The 16,018-nt window shown below is 50.5% G+C and overlaps 2 protein-coding genes across 2 annotated transcripts; one reads left to right on the top strand and one right to left on the bottom strand.

Annotated features, from left to right (window-relative positions):
• Nucleotides 1-990: 990 nt before the first annotated feature.
• Nucleotides 991-3,656, top strand: GPR182 (G protein-coupled receptor 182). The gene is made up of 2 exons (XM_056117685.1): nucleotides 991-1,058; nucleotides 1,559-3,656. The coding sequence occupies exon 2, from the start codon at nucleotides 1,575-1,577 to the stop codon at nucleotides 2,775-2,777; it is 1,203 nt and encodes a 400-aa protein (XP_055973660.1). The 5' UTR covers nucleotides 991-1,058; nucleotides 1,559-1,574; the 3' UTR covers nucleotides 2,778-3,656.
• Nucleotides 3,657-5,323: 1,667 nt separating this feature from the next.
• Nucleotides 5,324-14,472, bottom strand: ZBTB39 (zinc finger and BTB domain containing 39). The gene is made up of 2 exons (XM_056117674.1): nucleotides 14,335-14,472; nucleotides 5,324-11,535 (listed from the first exon to the last, which is right to left on the bottom strand). The coding sequence occupies exon 2, from the start codon at nucleotides 11,489-11,491 to the stop codon at nucleotides 9,356-9,358; it is 2,136 nt and encodes a 711-aa protein (XP_055973649.1). The 5' UTR covers nucleotides 11,492-11,535; nucleotides 14,335-14,472; the 3' UTR covers nucleotides 5,324-9,355.
• Nucleotides 14,473-16,018: the final 1,546 nt, after the last annotated feature.

The following is a 16,018-nucleotide window of genomic DNA, read 5'->3' on the forward strand; positions in this document are numbered from 1 at the left end:
CTGAGTACCTTCTGGGAGGTATTTATAAATAAGTAAACAAAGAAATTTTTAAAGGTTTAAGTTCTTATGGTTGGACGATTTACACCAAATCCACTCCAGCCAGCACACTCTGATCTCCATGCTACAGAGCCAGCTCAGGGGGTTGATGCCAGCAACTTCCATAAGGTTGGCAGCCTCCCAACCAACACAATGGATAAGGACATCATCCTTCTCCACAAGGGACCACTAGACCAAAAGACCTGCTGAGGTGAACGAGCTCCAAGAAAGTCGCTGTCACAATGTCTAACCACAGCACTGAGCCGCAGGCATGGAACCTCACATTACAGCTTAGAGAGAGAAGCCTGGTGACAGTCCCCGTGTCTCCTTCTCCTCCTCCTTCCCACACAGAAATGCTGCAGTGTATGGAGGATAGTAAACTCATAAACTCTTCGCCCCTTCCCCAACCAGGGGTCTCCCTCAAGCTCTGTGAAGCCCCTCCCCCACCACCCTCCACCACCTCAGATCACAAAAATTGATTGCAGAGAATGGCTGGGAGAGCCAGTAGGCAAAGGGCCAGAGCGATTCAAATCTGAATGATTTTTAGATTTGTTTTAGGCCTCCCTCCACCTTTGCTTTAGGAAGAGAAAGACAGGGTTGAGTTCCAGGCCGATTTAATGAAAATAAATATACATGGCTATGAAAAGCATTTACCTCCTGCCAGAGCTGCGCTGCACTCAGCATTTCACTTGGGTGGATCATTTAATTCTTTCAACACTCCTGTTGGTCAATATTATTAATACCCCCATTTTACAGAAACAGAATTGAGGCTTAAGAGGTAAGTTCACCAAGTTGGTGAGCTGAGTTTCTAGAGTTTGCAGCCTAACTCCTCCCTCCCAGGTCTTTCACTGTGACTTCCTCTCCCACACATCCTCAGCCAGTGATCCTGCTTTCCGGATGCGAAGGGCGGCCCTGAAGCCCTCAGCAAGGCCAGCCCTCTTGCCCCGGCTACAGCCCACTCACAGCAACCCAAGAGTCTGACGACTGGCCCTCCAGGACCAGGTGCCACAGCAAGAACTCTGGTGAGTGTCTCCCCATCTCAGAGAAGACAAGAATCAGGCCTAGAGAAAGTTGCAAGTGACTTTTCTGCTTGATGTGCAGCTGTGTATGTGTGTTGTATGTGAGAGTGCGTGCCCCACCCCCAATGGCAAGGAAGAACAAAGTCCCCGTGTGGAAGAACAGAGGGGGAAGGGCCAGGGAGAGAGGAAAGCTGGAGACCACCAGGCAAAACTTGGGAGCCAGGAGTGGAGGGGAAATAGGGGGCTAGAAAGATATCTTGCTGAGTGCTAACTGTTCTGGTCTCCCTCGGCACAAGGGCGCCTTAACAAAATGTTTCCAGTCAAAGCTGCCACATAGGTTGTTTACTGTTTACCCACAGTTGAAAAACTGGAAGTTCCCTTTCTTGCCTCTTCAGGCCCAGAATCTGCCCCCACCCCCCACCCCGGCTCCCATGACCTGCTTCCTGGGGGAGCCAAGTCCGCGTTGGAAGTCTCCTTTCTCCTCTCTCTCTTCTTTCCCCTAGGCATTCGCTAGCCCTAATGTCAGACAAGGCCAGTTCAGGGTCCAGCCCCACTGAGGGCTTCAGCCCGGAGCCTGCCAACGAGCTGGGAGAGATCCACAACTGGACGGAACTGTTGTACTTCTTCAACCACACTTTGCCCCAGTGCCATGTGGAGTTGAGCGAGGATGTCAAGCGCGTGGTCCTCTTTGTCCTCTACCTGGCCATCTTTGTGGTAGGGCTGGTGGAAAACCTCCTGGTCATCTGTGTGCACTGGCGCTGCTCCGGCCGTGCAGGGCTGCTGAGTCTCTACATCCTCAACATGGCCATTGCTGACCTGGGCGTTGTCTTGACCCTGCCCGTGTGGATGCTTGAGGTCACCCTGGACTACACCTGGCTCTGGGGCAGCTTCTCCTGCCGCTTCACCCACTATTTCTACTTTGCCAACATGTACAGCAGCATCTTCTTCCTGGTGTGCCTCAGCGTGGACCGTTACATCACCCTTACCCGCACTTCACCCTTCTGGCAGCGTTCCCAGCATCGGGTGCGCCGGGCTGTGTGTGCTGGTGTCTGGGTACTCTCAGCCATCATTCCGCTGCCCCAGGTGGCCCACATCCAGCTAGTGGAGGACTTGGAGCCCATGTGTCTCTTCCTGGCACCCTTTGAAAGCTATGACACCTGGGCCCTGGTGATTTCGCTCTCCACCACCATCCTGGGCTTCCTGCTGCCCTTCCCTCTCATTGCCATCTTCAATGTGCTGACAGTCTGTCGGCTACAGGGGGCAGGTCAGCCTGCCCGTCGGCGTCACTGTCTATTGGTATCTGCCTATGTGACCGTCTTTGTCATCAGCTGGCTGCCCTACCACGTGACCATGCTGCTGCTCACTCTGCATGGGACCCAGATCTTCCTCCACTGTTACCTGGCCCACATACTCTACTTCTTCTATGACATTGTCAGCTGCTTCTCCATCCTCCACTGCATGGTCAATCCCATCCTTTATAACTTTCTCAGCCGCAACTTCCGGGGCCAGTTGCTGAGCGCTGTGGTCCACTACCTCCCCAAGGTCCAGGCCCGGACAGGCAGGCATGCTTCTTCCTCCTCCTCCTCAACGCAGCACTCCATCATCATCACCAAGGAGGGCGTCCAGCCCACTGCCGCAAACCCCCACCATCCTCTGAGCCTGAACTCCCAGGCACCAAACACCTCCCCACTCTCTGCTCCTCCATCGCTCTCAGCCAGCTGAGGCTGAGACGTTTCTTTCTCCATCAGTGAAGCAGGAAGCTGGAACTAGGTGAGAGATGGGGGGCAGGGAGGTGGGGGTGGGCAGGCAAGGGTCAGAGCACTCATGGTCAACTGAATTCATCTGAAAATACCAAAGTGGGAAGAGGGAGAAGGGGCCAAGGGGGAACACACCCTTGGCATTGTACTAATTCATAGTCCCTATTTCTCAGAAAATCGTGCAGGAAAAAAGGTGAAATAAATATTAGAGCAGCCATGACTCTGGATCTCTAAAACATGCACTTACAGTCGGACTGGGGAAGGGCGCTCAAGCTAAACAGTGCTCAGCAGGAAGCAGACACACTCATTTCAGAAATCACACAGCCAGAAAGAGGGAGTGCTGCAGGAACCTCGCCAAGTTTTCCTTTTGTTTGTGCATTTGTTGCTTTCCCAGCACATCGTGTGAGCTGTGGGGACAAGAGGCCAGAGGTCAAGGAAGCAGGAGGCCCAGTCGGAAGCTTCCTCATGTGCATCCTCGGGGTTACGATAAATGCGGGCGAGGGAGAGGCAGAGGCTGAGACAGACCTTCAGCTGGAAGAGCAGAAAGCAGTCTCTACTCCCACAAGCCAGGAAGCTGACCCACTTCCTCGCTGACATTCTCCCCCTAGTCCATCCGCTCCCCTCCCCTCAGGGCAGAAGACTCCATCCCAGAATCAGTGCTCCTCAAAGTCCATCCCCTTTGACTTTGCCTCCAGGATATTTCCAGGCCTGCAGGAAGAGATGCTAGAACTCCACTCCCATCCTTCCCTTTCTCTCCAGATTGCAAGGAAATCTCAAATGATAGCACTGTGAGAGTGACACAGGATCAGCTCACAGCAGGCACTGAGAGATACTAGCCCTCAGCCCATCCCAAGCCAGAAAGAGAAATGGAACTTTTCTACCTGTGTCGCTGGGCAGTGCTCTGATACTCTTGTAAGTCAATTTTCACTCTGGTACTTCCTTCTCCCTGGTCAAGTAATTTTTCCTGTTCAGGAACTGTTAAATCATAAAGACTTTTCTCCCTTGTACTCATATATTAACTCTTGTCAAACAGGAGCTGGGAAGCTAGTTCAAAGGTCCAGAGTACATGCATGACATGCAGTAGGCCCCAATTTCATTTCTTGGCACTACATAGCCCAACCCCAGAACTCTGTGGGGAGGCTCAACTGGAGCAGCCGTGTATTGCTGGGTCCAAGCACTGCCAGGCCTGCACAACTGAACCAAGTATTACAGGGAGTGGCTCCCTGGAACCCTGAGCACTATTTGGGAGCACCCCCCCAAAAAAAGAAAACCACCTGCCCAACCAGTAGGAAAAGAAGTATTGTACAACAGTAATCTTTTAGAAAATGATAACGTATCAGTTTAGGTAACCAGGACCATGTCCATGAAGAAAAAATGAAGTAAACATCTGAGTCCCAGACTGCCCTCCAGTTACAAGCCTCAGTGCTGCCTGTGGAGAGTAACGGGTCTGAGGTTCATAATCCCTGAGGCTCTGTCCTGTCCCAGAGCTTGTGTGGAATGTTTGGCTTGGAAGGGCTGCTCTCTAGGTTCTCTGGCCTAGAGTGCTCTTAAAAACATAAAACTGTTTTCCAGATATATTTAACATGTGCTGTAGGGGCAGCTGTGTCCCTGTGTGCCAGAACAAGGAGAGAAACCTTTAGCCCCGATTCCCCAGCACAGAGCCCAAACCTAAAAGGGTCTTAAGGAAACAGCCGCTCAGTGGCAGAGAGAAAAAGGCTGAATCTCAACCAGGGGAATCTGGGTTGTGATTTGGGGTTGAAGGATTAACCTAACCAAGCAGAAAGAATAAAACTACGAAGACATTCCTCCCTTGTACCCATATAAAAACCAAGTTAAGATTTGATACTGGTATTTCTACTGCGTCGGGCTCCAGAAGTTTCATAAGGGAAACCCAATTATACATGCCTGTCACGTCCTAGCTTAATTCAGAGACTGGTTCCCCCAAGACCTTGCTCCTCTCACATCAGATTCATTCTAGTAACCAGTTATTACCTTACAAACATGAGAACTTCCTTAGGGCCAGGGTGAGAGGCCCTGGTCCTGCTGACAGCAACAAGTCCGCTCTGCTCAGCATTTACTGAGCACAGGGCCAGGCCCGGAACATGGGCAGAGAACACACAGATGACATCATAAGCGAACTTCTAGAGATCCACGTTCTTCCCGATAGGGAGGGTGTGTATGTTTATTAAAATTATGCCAGACCTCTGCCTCCTGTTTACATCTGTCTCCTTCAACTAAGACATATGGTGTCACAGGAAATTCAATGGCAGTGGCCAAACCCTGAACTCAGTATTATCTAGTCCAACTAGATATTAGCATAGTTTCTCCACTCTCATGTTTCCTCCTAAAGAGGAGGGTCACTGGCTTAACCTCCCACTAAAAGCAGGTCAACAAGTTAACACTGGGGAATTCCAAGCACAGGAAAGGAAGATATGCTGCCTGACAGGCTTCTGCCCCTGCTAAGCTGGTACAAGTGAAAAGGTGGTGGCCCAGATACTTTGAACTCAGGGCTGTGCATGTTCACAGTCAATAGGAAACAAACTCCATTTTCAAATTTCCTTTTTTTATTCTAAATAAAAACCACACTTTGTGCTGAACAATGGAATATAAAAGAATCAGATGTACGATTTTGGACATCTACTATTTGGGGGGAAAAGTTTACAAAATATACAAAACTTTACAGCAATAGATAGTAAACACTTAAATATTAGGAGGTCAGTACTTATTAATTTAATGGAAGTTCTTAGAAGTCAACAACTCTCCTCGGTTTCATAATAGACTTTAGCTAGTAGAGGTGGGCTAGGAGGATGAGGGGTGTTAAATAAACTCGGAGAAGACTTCATGAGTCGTCATTCTGAACAGGATGCTGTGTGCCCTGCTTTAGGACTCCTTCAGGGCAGACTGAGGAGACTACTGGATGAGCACAGACCTCCACACAGTCAATTCCTAGGCAAAAAAAAAAAAAGCAGTGTCCACCTACAAACGATTTTAAATTCACTTCCAAAAGTGGAGTGAGCTGGGGATCAGAGCATAAAAATCAAGAGAGAGAAGGGGAAAAAAAAGCCATCAGTAGCAAAAACCTGACTGGAGCACAGGTGTTCAGCCCAAATGCTCCAAGGGACAAATGGGCTCTAATAGATCAAAAGTCAAAAAGAATTTTTCCCCCATATCCTACTTTTTCGGGGTCACCTGGGCTGGACTCTTACTCCCACCTCCTTCCTTTACAACTAGCAGTGAACTCCACGGAGTCCTAAAACTTGAAACCAAATACCATGGTAGAGCAGAGCTTCCCAGGGTGCTGTTGCCTCAGTGATCCAGGAGCACCCGGCCAAACTGGGTTCAAGATGTCCAAGACAATGATCCCCTCCTCTGGTCACATGGTCTGCTGTTTGTCTGTACCATGAAAGTATTACCTTTTTCCCTTAATAAACAGGCTGGGAATTACCTCATGCTTGGTGTAATGCTCTACAGGTGTCATCTTGAAATTCTTACCAATTCTTAAGGGGGCTCTATAAGTTATGTAGCCAGTCCTGAGTACAAAAGAGGGGCGAGGGGGAGGGAGGGAACTGAAAAATGAGACATTCAAGGATGAAAGGGAACCTCAAAACAGCCCAGTAAGAGATCGTTCTAAACCAGACTCCAGGGCATAGAAGACAACAAAATCAAATGAACAGAGATTGAAAAAAAATTAAACTTCGTATCAGACAATACCGTCAGGGACTTTAGAGCACACTCAGCCACAACATAACTTCAATGTGTTTCAAGTAAAGCAACTGAGGAAAAAAGCTGGAGGCAGAGGCAAAGAACAAATCGAGGGCTCGGGTGTGAATATGGGGAGCAGAGGAACAGGGTTTGGACAATGAGCCTCTTGAGCTACTGACCCTGCTACATATCTGTGACCTACTGGGCCTCCTGATCAACCACTAGACCTCAGGGAGAGATCAGGGGGTGCAGTTATGTATTTAGTGTTAAAGGGCAAAGTTTCAAGGATTGCTTTTTGGTTTACTGGCAAAAAAGGGAAAATTTCACAGTTTCAAGTTAAGTATACATATTACCCAGCGTCATGAAGCCATCTACATAGGAAAAAGGTCTCTCTAGCTTATTGAGTCAGTCTCAACTACCTGGCCAGCTGCAAGTTTCACCATTCCCGAAGGCATTCAAAAATCAGTCCTCACCAACGCTGGGAAGATCACTCAGTCTTGCAAAGCTTAGTACATAAATTAATATCTTTTACACATTTTAACTCTTAAATTTCTAATGGTCAATGTCAGAAATGGAGAAGCCAATCATGGATGAGAAGTCTCAGCACTGCTTTGTTGACAAGAAAATCCCAAAGAAATATTTATTTAACAAGCTGGGTGTTTTGGTTTGGCTACTGGGCCATAGTTTGAGGTGCTTAGGGTTTACTCCAGGCTGTGTTCAGGAATCACTCCTGGTGAGGGTCAGAGGACATTTGCAGTGCCAAGGAGCTAAACAGGGTCAGTGGCATGCAAGGCAAGGCAAATGCCCTACCTACTATACCATCTCTGGCCCCCAAAAGTTGGATTTTAATGATCAAACCATCTGGGGCCACTCACACAAGTTTTCAGGTAACCGTCACCCCAACAAAGCCATGTACCTCAAGTGGAGAGCTAGGGAAAGGGGCAGCAGGTCCAACAAAGACGAAGTTTTACTTTGCCTGGATGTCTGCATTCAGCTTTCCAAGATTAGGAAGAATGAGAACTTGTGCAAAGATGTCTTTTGTGTGATCTGACCCCCCTCAACTACCCAGTCCCCAACCTACTCCATCACAGATGGAACAGGGATGAAAGGCTTAGGAATCTAACAAGGAACTTAATAAGCTCAAAGCTTAAATTTTTAGAGCTTAAATCCATTTGCTTCAAGAATTCCTTGGGTTTGTTCTGCAAGAGACTCTGAAAAAAAGAATTTGATTTTAAAGCTTGGCACATTCTCCCCTCATTCAACTCTGCTTCCCAAATTTCTGGCCAGGATTGTCCCCTGGAATATGGCTACTCACTAGGGAGAAAAACTCATTTTCCTGAAATCTCTTATCCAAGAGATGCTGGGCAGTATGTATACAAAAACAAAAATAAATAAATATTAACATCCAGAAAGGCTTTGTGGGTTAATTAAAACCACCTGCTTGTGAACCAGCCCGGGTGCTGCTGAGTCCAGTCCCACCAGATAGTTCAGGGCCAAGACCAGGAACTCCCAGAGCTCACTTGAGCAAAATGAGGTAGTAAGAGGTCCTGAGGTGCCACCGTGTGAGTATGCAAAATCTGAGGGCCCTCTCCCTCAAGCCTTCTTTGGGCAAGGCCCCCCTCAAAAGCCAACCAAGAGCCAACCATTCACCTGGTTTGAGTCAAGTTCCCTACTCACCTAGTGAGGGCCCAAAACAGCTGCTGTGTAAGAGTGCCCCCTGGTGGAGATGCCATGATTAAATTAATTCCAGCAGGTCAATAGAGAGCTAAAAAAGCCCAGTTAGAATAAACAGATTACTGCACAGGGACAAACAAAATGCAACCTGCTGTACACCAGTTACTCGGGTGCTTTAAATCCTGAAAGGATCACAGTCCACCATTCCACCACCTCATGGAATCTTCCCATCTACATGAGGGGTCAAACACATGTGTAAGTGCGATGGGATCTGAATTAAGGCAAGGCTGTTATCAGACATCCCCACCTCCCCATCTGAAAACTCAAGGGCAACAGAGATGGCCAGAATGACAAATGACTCTATCAAAGTGGTTCCCTGTCCTCTCTGCCTCACAAAGATGACCTCACGTCCTGGGCATCATCTTATAAAAGTTTTTCTTTGGAACTGAGGAGAAAAGAGAAAGCTCCCTTCCAGTCCATTCAGGCTACCACTTCTGGTAGCGCTGCAGGACACCTCTTCTGGCTGGTAAGGATTCATGCCCAAAGCTTTGTGACCCAAACAGAAAGCTTTGTCCTCAGTTGGGATGTAGCTGTCAAAATATTCTTTCCATCAGCAGGTTAAAACTGTGGAACAGGCAGACTCCTCCAACCCTCATGCCTTTTCTGTGGTAAGGACTAGGACTACTGGACCTGAGGTGAGCTGCCCTGTTGATCTGTCTCTAAATGACCATATTCCCAACATATTCCCAAGAACTGGCTGTCCCAGTTGAAGTCTGGCAGAAATACCCACAGAGAAAACCTCTCTCCACCTCCTCTATTCAGTGAGGCTGTTGGTTGGCATCTTAGCAGCATAAAACCTATCAGTAAACTAAAAGTCAAGAGGCTGGGAAAGGGGATCTAGTTGACACCAAATGCCTAACGAGACCCCAATATTTGCCTCAAAAGAAAAAAAAAGCCCTTATGGGCAAGAATAAGGAGGTAAACATGATAGGTCCATTGCTTCTCAAAAACAGTGACAGCTTCTGTGCTCTTTCTTCTTTAAACACAAGACAGACCCAAATTCCTAGCAAGGCAAAACTGTAACCGACTGGAGAGGGACCAACAGCCGTTCGAAAACCAATGTCCTGGCTCCCTCCTGGGAGTTCCCCGATCTCTGCTGGGACCCAGTCAGCTCTCCGGGTTTTTTTCTGCCTCTTTGGAATGGATAATGTACATGAAGGTCTGCTCAATGGTGAAGTCAGGTGGGAGGCTGCCTTTGTGCACACCAACATGTTTGCTCATGAGGTTAAGGGTGGAGCTGTAGTGGCCACAGACTGTGCAGCGGTACATGAGGGCCCCTGAGTGTGTCTTCAGGTGGCACTTGATGGTTGAGCGGCCTCGAAAGAACTTGTGGCACACCTTACACTGATACGGTTTCTCACCCGTGTGGATCCGCCGGTGGTAGTTAAATTCACTTGTGTGGGCAAACCTTTTCCCACAGACCTTGCAGCTATACTTGCTGTTCCCAGGTTGGCCCTGCAGAGCCAGCTCCTCACTCAGGAACTCCTCAGCGGGCAGCTTCCGCTTCTGAAGAGCTGGATGCTGTAGCCCCAAACCAGGCCGCACATCAAGGCCACTATTGCATTTGTGCTGGCTGACGTGGTAGCGATAGGCAGCTTCCGACTTATAGCTCTGGCCACACAAGTGGCAGCGGAACAGGGCATCTTCCAGGCTTTGGTGCACAGCCATGTGCTTCTCAAGGAGATGCCAATCCACGAAGCTGTTTGCACAGACAGAGCAGGAGAAGACCGAAATGCCAAGATGTGAGAGCGTGTGCCACATGAGGCTACAAAGGTTGAGGTGGCGCTGGTCACAGACACTGCAGGCCTGGCCCTTCAAGTTCAGATGATCAAGGATGTGGCCCCGGACCACATGGAAATCTTTGGCCAATGCCTTTCCACAGGCAGCACATTTCAACTCTGGGGAGGACGCCCCAGAAAACAAACTAAGCTTCCCAGGCAGGGGATCATTGGGGTGGACAATGATATTGTTCTCAAATATTCCATCCCGGCGGTGGAGGGTGAGCTGCCACTGGGTAAAGAACTTTGTTTCACACATGTCGCAGGAGAAAAGGAAAATACCAATGTGGGATAGAACATGGGTCACCCGCGAGTTGCGGTCCTGGAAGTGGGTCTCACAGACCTTACAGTTGCCTGTCAGCAAGTCCACATGGTCCCGTGCATGCTGCCGGATCAGCTGAATGTTGGGCTCCAGAACTTTCTTGCATACCTGGCAGGGCATGGCCTTGTTCTCTCGGTTGTCATTTTCTCCAAAAGTCAGCTCATCCTCACTGTCATCACTCAACTCAATCACCTCCTCAGCTGCACCAATTTCCTCAGTGGGGTCTTCAAACTGCAAGTCATCATCCCCCAGATCCTCCAGCTGGAGCTCATCCATCTGGCCAAACCCTGGATCTTTAGAGTGGTCACTATTGCTCAGACAGGAGTTGGTCCCAGTGGTAATGTCTATTGCATTGTCAGAAATGAAGCAGCTGTTTTTACTGAAGTCACCATTGCTCTGAACTTTGAATGGCAGGCAGGAACTTGTGCTGGTTTGGATGCCCATACTGACAGTGCTGAGGATTGGTTGGGTCCCCACACCAGGAAGGGAAGTGAAAGAAGCAGGTGTATCATGATCCTCTGTCTTTGGTGGCAGTGACTGCTGTGGCAGAGACAAGCTATGGTTAGTGTCACTGGTAACATTTCTCTCTTCCTCTTTATAGCTTCCTCCAGTATCACTAGACAATACATAGCTTCTATCAGGGGCAAAGTGCTCCCCACTGCCACGAAGTTCTCCAAGGGTATGAGTAGGTTCTACTGAGCCACAATTCAGAGTACTGGCGTGGCTCTCACTGGTGCTGGTCAGGGGTTTGGCAACAGCAGTATTCTCCAGGTCAGGAAAGGTGGCGTGACAGGCCTGCAGGAGGTCCTCCATACCCAGGCGCTCAGCCACCTCATAAATGACCCCAACATTGATCAGGTCTGTGAAGAGCTCCGATGTGTATACAAAGCTTAGAATCTTCTCAAAGTTAGCAGGGGTGATGAAGTCCACCACATAGGTCCTGGCAGCATCAAGCCCCGTATTCAGAAAGAGGTTCTGGAAGTAGCCAGCTGCACATGCCAGGACGGCTTTGTGGGCTGGGAAGGATCGGCTCCCCACCACAATGGTGACATCGCACATGGTCTCCGAGAGCCGGCACTTGTTGAGTTCTTTCAGCAGGTTGTTAGGGTGGTTGGTGCTTTGCAGCTTGATCCTCATGCCCATTTTAGCAGCTTCTATGAAGTTGCCTCCTAATCAGCACAGTTAATCTGTGGACAGCAAAAGAAAAAATTAGATGGCCAAACACATCCCTGTGAGGGAGGAGCTCTACAAGAGAAAATACCATCAGACTCAGTTTCCAAACCCAGGTGGAGAGCAGGATTGAATAAACAGGAAAAGCAGTTCCATTTGGCTGGGGGTAAGGATTGCCAGAAGGCCTCTTGGTCATAAACTCATAAACATGTGTACATAAACATATCCAAATAGTCAAAAAGACAAAATCCTAAAGTATCAAAAGAAATGTATACCTGAGTGCTTAAGAGTCAGTGAAAGTTTCCAAAAGAACATAATACAGCTTCCCAAGTAGACTCGTGGTCTATCTTCCCAGGTAGACTGGTCCAGGCTGAGTACTCTGGGGCCTTCTCAGAATGGAGGCAGGCAGATTCCCCCTTCTACCTGAAGGCCCAGCAGCCTAAAGCCAGACCCAACACCCTCCTACATAGAAACAGCCCAGCATCAAGTCTAATTTCAAAAAGAGTGATATACAGTTAAATTTTTCTAAGTGAGACCAGTCTACAGGCTGAGAATACTCTAAGGTATTATCAGATTGGGAGGTGGCAAAATCCCCCCCACACCAGAAAACCCAATACCCACCATCTTGTGGGCAGAAAAGTGAGCAGAGAAACAGTCCAGTATCACATATCCAAAAGAATATGATACTGCAGAATCTTCCCAGGTAGACTGGTCCAAGATGGTCTAGGACCATCTCAGAATGGGGAGGGCCAGAGTCCCATTTCTGCCTGAAGGCGCAGCAGCCCAAAGTAATACCTTGACACCCTCCAACACAGAAATGACCCAGCTTCACAATGAACCTCATCAAACTGCCAAGCTACCAAATAGTTCCAGATCTATAGCTCCTGGAATGCAGTCAGGCACCTCAAATTTTCAGAATATTGACAGCCCAGTAGAATCACAGCAAATCTGATTAGAAACTTGCTTAGACAACCATCACCAAGCCCAATGAACCAAACAACACAGAAGACTCAGTTAGCACTAATCAGCACAGCAGATCCTCAGACAATGGCTTTAGTAACATCATTTTAAGATATAACAATCATCACAAATTAACTCATACTGATCTGAGTTTTGATAATTCCATCTGCCTTTGTGTTGTAACAATATGAAGTAAATGTATTCATGCCTGCAAGGGGTCAGGCTGGAGTGGTGGGTGGGAAACTGGGGGCACTGGTGGATGGTAGGACATACCTGTAGTAGCACTGGTGGTGGGATTGGTATTGGAACATTTATTTAATACCTGAAACAACTCTATTATGAACAACTTGGTAAGTCACGGTTTAAAATTGAGGACCAGGGAGACTGGACAGGGGTTAAAGCACTTTGCCCTGCATGCAGACAACCCCAGTTCAATCTCCAGTTCTATATACGGTCATCTGCGTACAGAGCCATGGTGTGAGATGTGACCCTCCCCCAAAAAAAAATAAAGTGGCAGAGAGAGTCGCTAAGGGCCCCGACTGGACAGAGGCTGCTACCACAGCCTTCTCTCATACACAATCTTAAATTTCATTAGCAGAGTGGCTCCAATTCTATCAACTTCCTAATTACAGGGTGTAGCCATAGTACAAGTGGGTCAGGCCTTTGCTTTGCACAAGACGACTAGGGTTCTATTCCCCTGCACCACAGATGGACCCCCAGATAAAGCAGAGCATAAAGCCAGGAATAAGCCCTGAGCACCGCTGGGTGTGGTGCAACCATCAACACCCTCAAAAATAAAAAACGGTCCTAATTACCTCCTGAACACAAAGGGTCCATCTCTAAGAATAGTCTCTTCCTTTATAATGCTAAATATCACACTCTTACTTGAACATAACTGAACCTCCATCAATTGCTGAGGAAGAGGTAAGTAGCTCCCTGTCATCCCTGTGCCCTTTGAGTCCCTAAATAAATCACTTGCTCATTCTGAGTTCTCAAGCGCTGCTCTAGTACATTCTCTGAGAGCCCTGGGAGACACTGAGACATTCAGAACCTAAAGGAAAGGCACCGAGGGCCCCAACTTCGGCATTTAACATCACTCGGACAAGCTTCCTGTCCTTTTAAGCCCCTTGGACCTGACGCTCACGCTGACCAGCAGGAACACTGGCTGGCGAACAGGGCGTCTAATTACACAGGGATTATCACGCAAAATTGCTCGCCGTCACTTTTCCCGCTCCTGCAGTCCTGCGAGCTCCGAAGACCCACCAAGGATCGTCTCGCCACTCGCCCTGCCAGCCCTTTCTCCGCCTCACCACACTCCACTAACTCCCAACTTTTTCTGGGGCTCTGGAAGCTTCTGCGCAATTTTGGGCACCAGCCAAGCCGCAACACCCCTCCCCCCGCTCCCGCCTCCGGGCCCAGATGGTCATACATGCCCCCCCCCCCCGCCCACTGGCTGGAGGGGGCCCGGGGGCCCGGGAAGGGATCGCGGGGGGGCGGGGGGGCGATTCGCAACTTCCTTCCAAGAAGGCGCCTCGGCGAAGCCCGGCTCCCCTCCCGTCTCGCAGGGGGGTGGAATGCGGAAAAGGGGGCGCAGATCGCGCTCCGTACTTCATCGGGGGAGGCACCGCGCACTCCGGACCCTCCCCCGCACGGGGGGGCGATTCCCCGGGGCCGCTCGGCGGGGAGGGGGCCGGGAACCGGGGCGCGGCGGGGCGCGGGGCCGCGCGGGCGGCGAAGGGAAGGGCGGCGGGGCCGGCGGGTCGGGCCGAGAGGTTCGGGCAGGAGAGAGTGAGAGAAAGGCCGGGGCGGGGGGTCGGGCCTCGGCCGGGGGCAGCCCTCGGCCCGGCCGCGCTTACCCGGCTCCGCGGGGCCCGAGCACCATCGCCGACGCCGCCTCACACAAAGGCCCCGGCCCGCCGTGCCCGGCGCGACGAGGAGGCGGCGCCGCTGGCCGCGGCCAGACTCTCCATCCGCCGCGCCGCTCACCGCGCCGGCCCGGGCCGCCCCCGCCGCCCGGCCCGCAGCGCCCCCCGCCGTCCCGGAGGAGGCAGCGCCCCCCGCCGCTCGCTCGCAGCGCCCCCAGCCGCCTAGGAGGAGGCAGCGCCCCCCCACGGCGGGCCCGGCGCCAGGGCCGGGGAGCGCGACCCCCACCCCCACCGCAGCGCCGCGAGCCTCCGGACCCCCGGGGCCTGCTTGCCCCGCACCGAGCCCCGAAACTCCTGGGCCGGCCCCGGCGGGGCTCCGAGACCCCCGAGCGACCCGCTTCCGGCCCCGCGCTGCCCGGAGGAGACCGGCCGCCCCAGGCTCGCTGCTGGCGTTTGCGGCGCCGCTTCCTACGCCCTGGCCTGGCTCTGCGGAAGCCGGATCCCCAGATGGAGGGGATTCTCCGCCGGCTGCGTGGAGAAGTGAAAAACCTTGCTCAGCTCCCAGGCCGCCTGGTTTCTGGTCTGGGTCTCTTACTTCCAGAAGTTTCTTCTCCAAAGGGCCGCGGTTGATTATTTGATGGGGAGGGGGAGGCACGCCCCCGTGTTGCTGGGGAAAAGGGTTGGCGGTCCAGTCTCCTAAGCCGGAACCTGCCTCCAGAGCTTGAGCTCAGACCCTTTGAGCTGCATCCCCTGTTCACGACAGTGAGCATGCTGAAGGCAGGAAACCCGTCGTTCTGCCTCCAGAACAGCTCTTGAGCACATTTCCCGATCCAGATGATAGGGATTTAATAAAAGCAGCTTGAACGAAGGAATTAATAGTAGGGGAGGCAAAATTTTCCATTTACCCTTCTGACCAATGACCAATGTAAATGTGGCATACAACTGACCTAAGTGGGGAAGGAATCAGAAAACTTAGCCTTTGGGGGGTGGGAGGGATACTGGGATCAGTGGTGGTGGAGAATGGGCACTGGTGGAGGGATGGGTATTCGATCATTGTGTAACTGAAACCCAAGCACAAAAATTTCTAAGTCTACAACTGTACCTCATGGTGTTTCACTAATAAAAATTAAAAAATAAAAAGAAAAGAAAACTTAACCTCTCACGGAAAAAAAACTGCGTGCAGACATTTCAAAGCTTAACAACCACAACATTCTGTTATCCGCTTAAACAAACATTTATGTGTTTGTACAAGGACTAGTAACTATTGCACCTTGTCCTGTAATGTCATCATTGATCACCTCCCCTTTCTGTCGTTGGTCAGGTTTTTCTTGCAATCCTCCTACAATGTCTGGAAGCGTAATATGTTTTACCAAATGGGTTAATGTCTCATAAATGCTGGAGACTGGAGAACGATAAAGCCAGAGACCAGTTGGAACCAAATGAATTTAAGATGGAGGACTACACAGAGAGCCACCCGCTTGGAGCAGAAAAGCAAATGGACTATGTGTTAAACCGCGCCAGCATGCCTGCCCAGAGGGGAAAGGGTGTTGACCCACCCGCCCGCTCCTCTCTGGAAAGAAAGATGGCGGCCACATGGGAGCCTTGTGGACAGCAGGTTTGAGCCGGGCTCGGCGGGAGCGGCAGGGACCTCATGGGAAGGGGGGCTTTGTGGGCC

Source organism: Sorex fumeus, unplaced genomic scaffold, assembly GCF_029834395.1.
Source record: "Sorex fumeus unplaced genomic scaffold, SorFum_2.1 ptg000035l, whole genome shotgun sequence".
Taxonomy (NCBI): Eukaryota; Metazoa; Chordata; class Mammalia; order Eulipotyphla; family Soricidae; genus Sorex; species Sorex fumeus.